Raw genomic sequence first — 12062 nt, 5'->3', positions numbered from 1 at the left:
ATCTCTCCACCTTCTCATGAAATTAACAGAATTAGAACTAAAGTTGCTTTTACTGAATGGACTTTCGATGAAAGAGATTTAGCTCAATTGAATGCGAAGTGTTTGAACTATTTTTTATGTGCTTTAAAGTCTGAGGATTACATGCGTGTTTCTACTTACTCTACTGGAAAAGAGATTTGGGATAGGTTATGCATTACTTATGTTGGAACCAATGAAGTGAAACAATCTCGTTTGAATATTCTCTTGCATGACTATGAACTTTTTCGTATGAAACCTTCTGAATCGATTTCTGAAATATATACAAGGTTTACTCAAATTGTAACTTCTTTGCATGCCTTAAGAAGTGAACTTTCAAATTATGAAAAAGTAAATAAGATTTTAAGATGCTTGCTTTCATCTTTTGATGCTAAAATAACCGCAATCACTGAATCTGAGAATTTAAACACATATTTGATTGATAATTTACTTGACTCACTCATTGCTTACGAGCAAGGGGTGAATCAAAGAAATCTTGATGCACGTGAGAAAAGAAAGGAGAAAATAGTGGCAGCGAAGGCACACAAATCTGACTCTGATTCTTCCTGGTCTGAGACCGATGACATTGCCTTAATCACAAGGCAGTTCAAAAACTTTCTAAGGAAGAAGCACAAGCATCATCAAAATTGGAGAAAAGTTAAGGATAAAAAATTTTCTAACGGATCCTCTGATATGGTTTGTTATGAATGCAGGAAATCTGGACATGTGAAAGATGATTGCCCTACACTTAAGACGCACACAAGCAAGGAAAAGAGTGAGAAGAAATCCAAGTTTAGAAAAGACAAAAAGAGACTTCAAAAGGCGTTTTGGGCGAATTCTGCATCAAATTCATCGGAGACGGAACCAGAAGATGAGACAACAAACTTGTGCTTAATGGAAGGTGATCATCTTGATCAAGAAGAGGTATGTGAACTTTCTTACGACCAACTCCTTGAAGTTTTTAAAAAAATTCATCCATCATATAGGAAACTAAAGAAAACACATGCTAACTTGAAATTGAAATTTTTGAATTTATAAAAAGAGCATGAAATTTTAACTAAAGATCACTCAACAATTAATTCAAATCATATGGCTCTACTTGATGAATTTGATGAGTTAAACAAAAAGCATTATGAAATAATTGAAGAGCATGATTCACTATAAACTTCACACACCTAACTTGAATCTGATTTTAAGAAATCTAAAGAGATAGAGAAAAATTTGAGGATTTAGAATGAGGTCTTAAAAAGTATTAACTTTAGGATTCAAAATGGATTGTATACATATAAGAAAACTCGGATGACACCCACACTTTCTCAAAAGGATGGACGGTTCTCTGCCAGCACTGGGGATAGTATGAAAAGAACGACGGTTCTCTGCCAGTACTGGGGATAGTGTAAAAGGGTTCTCTACCACACCGGGTAGTGGTGAAAAGAGTTTTGTAAAGGCTTCTCCGCCTTGCTGTGAGTGCAAAAGGAGATTCACTAGTGGTATTAGTGCAATACTCGGAGGGTGCCTCCGGGGAGTGGATGTAGGTCTGGTTTTGGTCGAACCACTATAAATCTGGTGTCATTATTTTTCCATTACTTTTTATTTTTGTGATTTACTATTTTAAAATTATGGTTGAAAAACTATTTCTACAAAATTCATTAAATTTTAATTTTGGTTTAAAATACTTAAAAGAGGGATTAATTTTTTAAAATACTAATTCACCCCCCTCTTGGTTAGCCGTGGGACATAAAGTTAAGCTTAACAACCTAATTCATAGTGAACGAGTTTCAACAAGTGGTATCAGAGCTTTGTTTTAAAATCATAAGTTTAAACTACTTTTTAATTAACGTAGATGCCTACATTTGGAAACTGAAACACACTTGAGGGTTACTCTATAACTAGACCTCCACTATTTGATAATATACCTTCTGATTTTTTGAAAACTCGCATGTCTACTTTCTTACAGTCACTTGATTATCATATGTGGATCTTAGTCCAGGAAGGATATACAAAACCAACTAGATTAGTTAATGGAGTTAGAGTTAAAATACCTTTTGCAGACTAGACATTAGAAGAACGTGACTTAGCACAACTTAACTCCAAATGCTTGAATAGTTTCTTTTGTGCTTTAAAATCAGAAGACTACAAGTGGGTTTCCATTTACAAAAGTGGAAAGGAGATATGTAATAGACTTTGTATAATATATGAGGGGACTAATGAGGTTAAACAATCTAGACATAATATCTTATTGCATGATTATGAACTATTTTGCATGAAACCAAATGAATCTATTTCTGATATGTACATAAGATTCACATAAATAGTCACCTCTTTACATGCACTAGGTAGGGAGTTAACAAATGCTGAAATGGTTAATAAAATTTTTCGTTGCTTATCTACTGCATATGATACTAAAATTACTGCAATCACAGAGTCTAAGGATTAAACATTTACTCTATTGACAATCTTCTTGGTTCATTTATTGCTTACGAGCAAGGAGTTAGCCAAAGAAAGGTTGATGCAGGTGAACCATGAAGGGAGAAAAATATAGCACTGAATGTGAAAGAGTCTAAGAGTGAACATTTACAACTTGAGGATGAAGATGACATTGCATTAATGACTAGACAATTCAGAAGCTTTCTAAAGAGGAAGCATAAGAGACACCAGTAGTGGAATAGAGGGAAATTCAATATAAATGCCAAGGTTTCAAATGAATTTATTTCCTATGAGTGTAGGAAACCTAGACATATGAAGATGGATTGCCCAAAATTCAAAGCCAATCCTAGCAAGGAGAAGGTAGAGGAGAAACCAGTTGTGAAGAAGGGCAAGAAGAAGTTTCAACGAGCTTTTTGGGCGGACTCAGCTTCGGACTCGTCAGAAACATAAAAGGAAGAGGAAGTCACTAATCTATGCTTAATGGCCGATAATTTTGATCAGTCAGATCAAGAAGAGGTATGTGATTTAACTTATGACAAAATTTTTGAAGTTTCTGAACACTTGCATGAATCATATAGAAAAATGAAGAAAATGCATACTAGCCTTAGTTTAGAATTAGAAGAGCTTAAAAAGGAACATGAAATTCTTAGGAAAAATTATGCTTTGATTGATAACGATCACATGAAATTACTTAATGAGTTTGATGACTTGAATAAAAATCATGAGAATTTAAAATCATCCTATACAGAACTTGAGAAAGATTTTAAGAACTTTAAGGATGAATCAGAGAGAAAATTATATAAAATTAATTATTTAAATTGAATTTTGAAAGATATGAATTCATTCTACAAATTAACGATAAAAGCTCTCGAGGATAATAGGATACCTCCTAAACTTGAAGATTTTACTAATCCTATTATGTATCCTAAATTTATGCAATCCTTGAAAAGAAAGATGAATATTAGAAGACTTATAAAACCATTTCCAAAAGTAAAATGTAATAATTGTGGATTGTTTGGACATATAGCTCACACCTGTACTTTTAAGATGGAAACTAATTTGGTGTGGAGACCTAAGATGCATAAACCTAGACATATCATTCATGCATTTGATTATAAATTGCTAAAAGATGAACCCAAACTTATTTGGGTTCCCAGGTCTAACATTTTATAATTTTGCAGGGTCACTCTCACACAAGACCTCGTGAGAGCATATGGTACCTGGACAATAGATGTTCAAAGCATATGACTTGAGATACTGCTCAATTCATAACGCTGGAAGCCAAGAGTGGAGGCAAGGTTATAGTTGGAGATAACATCACAAGGAAGGTGGTTGGATCATGTATGATTGGAAATTTTAAGAATTTTTTTATAGATAATGTGTTACTGATAGAAGGCTTAAATCATAATTTATTAAGTATAAGCCAGCTATGTGATAATGGTTATTGTGTAAAATGTTTTCCTACTAGCTGCATATTAAACTTAAATGATAAAGATGTTTTGAATGAAAAATGGGTAAATAATGTTTACCTGCTAGATTTAAATTGCATTAATTCTCCTACTGCTTTTTGTTTGAAAACTGTATCTGATGAGTCATGGCTATGGCATAGAAGACTTTGTCATTCTAGCATGAAAAACTTTAGGAGGGTTACTCAAATGAACTTAGTGAGAGGTATACCTAAATTAGACTTTATTAAGGACCACCTTTGTGATGCATGTCAACTAGGAAAGCAAGTGAAGTCTTCTTTTCAATCCAATAAGGATCTTAGAACTAGTAAACCATTGGAGATTTTGCATATGCATCTTTTTGGACCAGTTGGAACTATGAGTCTAGGAGGGAAGGTATACAAATTTGTGATTGTGGATGATTACTCAAGATTCACATGGGTTAGATTTTTATTTCATAAGAGTGAATCATTTGAGGAATTTAGAAATTTTATAACTTGGATTCAAAGAAAACTAGAATGTGAAATTATTTCTATACAAAGTGATCATGGAGGAGAATTTGAGAATGAAAAATTTGATGAATTTTATAAGAAAAAAGGAATTGATCACAACTTTTTTACACCTTAGAACCCTTCAGCAAAATGGGGTAGTCGAAAGGAAAAATAGGACATTAATAGAAGCCTCCCAAGTAATGTTGTCATAATATTCACTTCCAAAATATTTCTGGGCTGAGGCGATTAGCACTGCATGTTATGTTGTGAATAGGGTGAATGTGAGATCAAAATTAAATAAAACACCCTATGAGTTACTAAAAGGAAGAACACCTAATTTATCTCAATTCCATTTTTTTGGTTGCAAGGTGTTCATTCATAACAATGGAAAATCTGCCTTAGGAAAATTTGATCCAAAATCAGATGAAGGAATTTTTGTTAAATACTCAAATGTTGGAAAATCTTATAGCGTATTCAATAAAAGAACTTTGGTAATTGAGGAGACCACACATGTTGTATTTGATGAATCTGAAAATATGAAAGATCCAAATGTTGAAGAAGATGAAATTGAGATTAACTCGCAAAAGATTGATAAGATGAATTTGGAAGAAAATGTGGAAGGAAATTTAGAGATGGAAAATCCTTTGCCTAGAAATTTGAGATTTTCTAAAAACCACCCAAGGGAATTGATTATAGGTGAACCTAGTGAGGGTGTAAGGACTAGGCGTGGATTAAATAAGGAAGTCAATTATTCAGCCTCCATTTCAACTATAGAACCTATAAATATTGATCTAGCACTATCGGATGAATTTTGGATTTTGGCCTTGCAAGAAGAGTTGAATCAATTTGTAAGAAATAAAGTTTGGGAATTAACTATAAGGCCAAAGGATCAAAGTATAGTTGGAACAAAGTGGGTATTAAAAAATAAAATGAATGACAAAGGAGTAGTCATTAGAAATAAGGCTAGGTTAGTAGCTAAGGGGTATAATCAAATTGAAGGAATTGATTTTGAGAAAACTTTTGCCCCTGTAGCTAGACTTGAAGCAATTAGGATTTTGCTAGCCTTTACCATTTTTAGAGGATTTAAATTGTATCACATGGATGTCAAAAGTACCTTTTTAAATGGAGTAGTACAAGAGGATGTTTCTGTAGAACAACCTCCAGGATTTGAAAATTCTAAATACCCAAATCATGTTTTCAAGTTGAAAAAGGCATTTTATGGATTGAAACAGGCACCTAGGGCTTGGTATGAGAGGTTGAGCGCCTTCCTACTTGAAAGATCATTTGAAAAAGGAAATATGGATATAACTCTCATTTTGAAGAGATGTGGAAATGATATACTCATTGTTCAAATTTATGTGGATGATATCATTTCTGGATCTTCAAATAAAAATCTTTGTGATGATTTTTCTAAAACAATGAGTAGTGAATTTGAGATGAGTCTAATGAGAGATTTGAGTTACTTTCTAGGATTTAGCATTAAGCAAATTGAGAAAGGTACATTTCTTAGTGAATCAAAGTATGTTAAGGACATCCTCAAAAAGTATGAAATGGAAAATGCTAAACCTGTTAGTACACCAATGAGTTCCTCAGTTTAGTTGGATAAGGACCCTAAGGAAAAATCTGTTGATCAAAAGAAATTTAGAGGGATAATTAGATCATTGCTTTACTTGACAGCTAGCCACCCCGATATCATGTTTAGTGTCTATTTGTGTACTAGATTTCAATCAGATCCAAAATAATCACATTTGACAGCAATGAAAATGATTTTAAGATATCTGTTAGGAACTCAAAACTTAGGAATTTGGTATCCTAAGTTTAGCTCTTCATTTGAAATAATTGGTTATTCAGATTCTGACTTTGCAGGCTGTAGGGTGGATAAAAAAAGCACTTATGGAACATGTCAATTCATTAGAATTTTTTAGTCTCTTGGTTCAGTAGAAAAAAAAATTCAGTAGCTATCTACTGTTGAAGCTGAATACATTGTATTAGGAAGTTGTGTGGCACAAGTACTTTGGTTGAAATAATAGTTGATTGATTTAGGATTGACTATAGGCACTATTCTAATTTATTGTGATAACACTAGTGCTATTTGCATTTCTAAAAATTCTATTCAACTTTCAAGAACCAAAAACATTGACATAAGGTATCATTTCATAAGGGATCATGTTTCCAAGGGAGAAATTGAACTCATTCATGTTAATACTGAAAATCAACTTACAGACATTTTACAAAACCTTTGGCCTTTGATACTTTCAGTGTATTAAGAACAAGGCTTGGTGTGATTGATAAAAATGCTTAAATAAAAATATTTTCCGCAACATTGGTGTTTATTTTCTAGTTAATGTTTTTGTGTTCATTATGAGTTTTTGATCTTATTTTTATGTGATTTTTTTAAGTACATTTTATTGTTGTACATGGTGTTTTTGATTTTATTTTATTTTAGTTTTTGTTTGTGTGCAAAATCAAAAAATTTTTTTAAAGTGACAATTGTCCGGGATGAAAAATTTTCTTACGGGATGATTTGTGTAATGTGTCAGATTTTAAACCGTTTGCATGCAGTTTTTTAGTGTTTAATGGTCACTTCTTCTGGATGATCGTTATGATACTACGGGACTATTTATTTTTCAATCGACGAGACGAATGAATGAAGCGGTTGAATGGATAAGGTAGTTTTTAATGAATGAACTTCTTCTGGACGAACACATGTCAGTTTGATGTAGGGGATGGTTTCAACTGCCATTAAAATGATATAAGTTTTGATCGTCCCGGGATGAATACGTGTTCGTCTGTACGAATAGACTGGTCAAATGTCTATATGAAAGGATGCTTCATAAGTTGTATTGATTATGAAAAGCCGTTTCATTTTGGTCATATTGAATCGTCTATATGAAATATTTTCGTACGGAATGAATGAAAGTTTCGTACGGGATGAATTATTTTTTTCTGGTACGAACGAATCATTTGTCAATAAATAGGCGGTCTTTTCAACTCAATTGTCACTCTCTAAACATGACTTTCAAATCCTTTCTTACTCTAGATCATTTTCAAATGGCCAGTTCAAGTAAGCGTCAAAAGGTATTAGCCAAGAAACCACATAGGAATTCATCCAAAAATGTTTTGTCCAAAGCAAATAAGGATTCTTTTCCTAGGGTTGCTTCAGCCAAAATCACCCCTTCTCGGATCCTAATCCAAGAAAATATTACCTTTCAAGTAATGCATTTATTTGCTTCAACTCAGTTTCACTTTATCCTTACCCTTGTCCACCTCTATAACAAAGAAACCTTTCACTACTTTCTAGCCAATATGTCCTTCAACTCTGACTACTCTGTGATTCGCTCCTATATCTTCAAATAAAAAGTTGAAATCACCAAGCATGACTTAGGAGCATTTCTAAATGTAAGGACTAAGGGAGATAGAGCCCATGTCTTAATCACCAATGATCAATATAAATGGTATGAAATTAATAGGGTAATTAGAGGAAATTATTTAAATGAGCATGTGGCTATGGTATCTGGTCTTGTCCGGAATGCACGTATCATCCAACACATTCTTAGAACTTCAATCATTCCAAAAGCTGGTGATAGAGTCAATATTACCCCCTTCTCTTTATGGTGACTTTTCTAATCATGTCAAATGAGCCTATAGATGAAGCCCAACTTATCCTTGACTATCTTTATGGGCTTTCTGAAATTGGCCATGCATAACAGAAAAGAAAAAGGAATATTGCCTTAGGACACTTAGTTACCCATGTTATGGAGAAAAAATACAAGTTGGTTCATCTAGATCAAGAATATGAAGAACCGCAATACTATAATGATGGATCATTTAGAGCGATCTTCAAGGAGGAATCAGGTAAAACACATGTCATAAGTGATATAGAGGAAGAGCCAGAAGGTGCACCTGCTCTCACTAATGAAACAAATTATCAGGATTTGGTTCAAAGATTTGATCAGTTAGAGACTCATTTTGATCAACGCTTTGATCAAATTGAGACTCATTTACAGCAGCAGGATGCTCAATATCAATATGATATGGGCTATATGAGGGAGCAAATGAATGATATTAGTACCAATACACTTATGATGAGTACATACTTTAACCTCTTTGGTGGTGCTCCTCCTCCAGATTAGAGATCATCTGATTGATAGATGCACTTGATGTTATGTTTGTGTTGTTATTGTTTTTACTTTATGTGTTAGTTATAATTTGTTTTTAGTAGTTTGATGTATTTCTTTTTTATTTCAGATGTTTTATTTTGTATTGATATCTTGATGTATCATTGTAATATCTTCAAAGTGATATCAATATTAGTTCTTGTGTTTTGATTTGAACTTATTTTTGAAATGTATATTAATCTTTATGAAAATCATCAGATTTTTTAATCTTAATTGTGCTATAACCTGAATTGTAAGTTAAAATTAAATTCATTAGAAAATCTAATTATTCTAGGTTTAAGTTTTGGTTATAACTTGATATTATTAGAATTTTAAATTTCATGTCTCTCATTTAGACTACCTTATTGTTAATATTATTATTGCAATTGCGATGATTCCTTATTTTATATTTCACTTTTTTTTTTTTTTGAGGAAATGCTAATTGCATTAAAGTGAAGAAAACTAAGTACAACCATCAGGAGGATGATATTCTTCCTTCATTAAATTAGCCATCAAGAGAGGGATATCATCAAAAGAAAAACTGTCAAAGTAAAAACTATCCTCTAAAGCCATAGTAGCACACAAGTTTGCTACCTTATTACGTTCTCTATAAGCATGTACAAAAACAACTTTATTGAAGTCATTCACAAATAAAGAATCACTTACTAGATTGAAGATCATGGTGCTTTTGTCTTGCTTCAATGATTTTTGAATGTAGTTGATAACATTCAAGTTATCACTTTCAATAATAACTCCTTTATAATCTCTCATCCAGCTCTTGACATAATCCTTGACCGAGAGAATAGCACCCATCTCCAATTGTGCAATATCCCAATGAATCATCTTTCTCCCAAAAGCAAGAATGAATCTACCAATGCAATCTCGAAAAATACCACCAATTCCAGCTAATCCCGAATGAGTTAAGGAAGCATCAATATTGATTTTCATCCACTCTTTCGGTGGGGGGCACCAAGAAATATAAGACTCCCTAAAGAGATTAGTGCTCAAGTTAGAAAGAGAAGGATTAGATTTGGTAATGGCTACATAAAGAGCATTAGAAGCCACTGAATAAGAAGGAAGAGCAGATTTTCCATGCTTTATCTCATTCCTATTTTTCCAAGAGAAGTATACAATAGTACAATAAATTTGTACCACACCCAGATTTTTTTCAGAAATTTTTTTAAGCTCAATAAGGCAATGATCCATGGAATTAAAAATAGGAATAGGAATACCCCAAGCAATGAGCTTATTGATGATTTCCACCAAATACTTGCATTGTACACTGATATGCTCATAATTCTCCACCGTAGCACAACCTCTAGCACATAAATCATCTTCAAGAAGCTTACAGTTTTTAAGATACAAGTTGGTAGGAATAGAAGCATTGCCAAGTCTCCACCAAAACATTTCCACCTTCTTGCTAAGTTTGAGTTTGTTGAGCCACTTGTAATAACCATCTTCCATTAAATTGAATCTTATATTTAAAACTTGTTCAAAAGCCAAACCCGAGACTGTTTTCCCATGACAGAATTTCTGCAATTCCACCGTATCAGCACTGCAGGGATTAATTTGTATGTTGATGATAGCTTTCAATAATTCTGGATGGAACCATCTCTGAAGTAAAGTATAATTCCATTGGCCATTCTCCATCATTAGCTGTTGAACACACTTTCCTTCCAAAGCAGAGCAGTCAGCAAACATCGACCATTGATTGATACATTTGTCATAAATCCAAATATCATTCAACACATTAATATCTTTTCCATTACCAATGTTCCATCTAGAAATGTTTTTGAGAAACTTACCACCATCGAGAAGGATTTTTCAAGCTTTAGAAGAGCTCCTTTTTCTAGTATCTTTCAAGATACTATTACCATATTTAGATCTCATAACTCTTTGAAAAAGAGTATCAGGTTTTTTAAAAAAATTCCAAGAAAGGTTAGCTCTTAAAGGACCCATTTTCAAGGTTGGTGAATGTAAACCTAAGCCTCCCATACTTCTTGGTTTACGCAGATTTTCCCAAGCAATGTAGTGAATACCATAACTACCATCTTGCTTATTCCAAATAAAAATTTCTACAAAGTTTTTCCGTAGTGAGCAACACCTTCTTTGGGATCATGGAATGAGTAATCAAAAAATTAGGCATTGTTAAACTTGTGAACTATCTCTTGAGCCAAAAGACAGTGTTCAGAAATAGATTTTCCAGGAATAAAGGCCATTTGTTCTTCAAAAATCATCTTGGACATACAAGTCTTCAATCTGTTGACTATCATAGAAGCAACAATCTTGTAGTTTGTATGGCAAAGACTAATAGGACGATAATTGGATGGAAGCAAGGGATTTTTAATTTTAGCAATCAAAACAATAAGAGTATCTTTCCACTCTTTTCTCATACATCCCTTAGTGAAAAAACCATTGACAGCATTCCATAATTCTTTCCAAACAATATCCCAATAATGCTTGTAAAAGGAGGATGTAAGACCGTCCATACCTGGGGAATGATTATTACCTTGTTGGAAGACAGAATTCTTGAGCTCCATCATAGAAAAAGCCAAGTTAAGAGCCTGGAAATCTTCATTGTTTAATTTTTGGTGGTCCATAATCTCGGGCCAACCCGAGAGTTGACAGATTCTCTTCTTCCATTTTGCTTCAAAATGTTGAATAAACACCTTTTCAATGTCTTCTTCTTCAATTTGCATCTTGTTGAGAACATCCTTTATTTGATTAATTCTATTTCCATTTCTTCTAGCCAGGGCAAAATTATGGAAAAGTTTGGAGTTAAAATCACCTTCTTCAATCCATCTAGCCTTGGCTCTTTGATTCCACCAAGTAAATAATCTCTTGAAGGTAACATTGAGATCATGAATTTTGCTTCTAAGTAAAAGCAAATCTTGATTTGTCCACCCAATCCCCAAGGCTTCTTTAGTTTGAAGTTCCAGAATTTCCATCTTCAACTTCACTTTAAGATCATTTAAGTCTTTGCATTTACTTCTACTCTAAAAGAATAAGGCCTTCAAAGTTCTGTTAATCTTCTTTTGAATAATCAATCCTTCCTCTCCACCGTCCTTCTTCCTCCATGAGTGATAAACAATGCTTCTAGCCGCTGGATACAATCTCCAAGTATCTTCAAACCTTATAATTTTAGAGTTTAACCTTACCTTATCATTCATCTTGAGGATAATGGGGCTATGATCCGATGCCACCCTAGCAAGATGTCTAGTAGCAGCAGTAGGAAGTAATTTCAAGGCTGCAGAATTCAGAATACATCTGTCCAGCCTCTCCCAGATTCTAGAATTCCCTTCCTTATTATTACACCAAGTATACCTTGGTCCAATGATTCCCACATCATGGAAATCATTGCTAGTCATGAATTCCTTCATATCTCTAGGTCATTTAGTAAAAAGGAACCTCCTACCACCTCTTTTCTCATCCTTATTAAGCACACAATTGAAGTCCCCACCAATGATAGAAGGAGTAGATCTGGTCATACAATTATTAAGCAAGCCCCATAAACTTTCATGTTCCTT

The 12062-nt window shown here is 33.4% G+C and overlaps 1 protein-coding gene across 1 annotated transcript; it reads right to left on the bottom strand.

The window, feature by feature from the left end:
* Positions 1-8997: 8997 nt before the first annotated feature.
* LOC110104862 lies at positions 8998-10236 on the bottom strand. The gene has a single exon (XM_020834132.1). The coding sequence runs from the start codon at positions 10234-10236 to the stop codon at positions 8998-9000; it is 1239 nt and encodes a 412-aa protein (XP_020689791.1).
* Positions 10237-12062: the final 1826 nt, after the last annotated feature.

The sequence above is a fragment of the Dendrobium catenatum genome, unplaced genomic scaffold (genome assembly GCF_001605985.2).
Source record: "Dendrobium catenatum unplaced genomic scaffold, ASM160598v2 fragScaff_scaffold_1232, whole genome shotgun sequence".
In the NCBI taxonomy this organism is placed as follows: Eukaryota; Viridiplantae; Streptophyta; class Magnoliopsida; order Asparagales; family Orchidaceae; genus Dendrobium; species Dendrobium catenatum.
Note: the sequence above shows the minus strand (reverse complement) of the source record. Positions and strands in the feature narration are given on the sequence as shown.

What these genes read in the sequence shown, in the direction of transcription:
- LOC110104862 (XM_020834132.1), bottom strand. Translation starts at nt 10,236, where the DNA reads ATGTTTGCTGACTGCTCTGCTTTGGAAGGAAAGTGTGTTCAACAGCTA.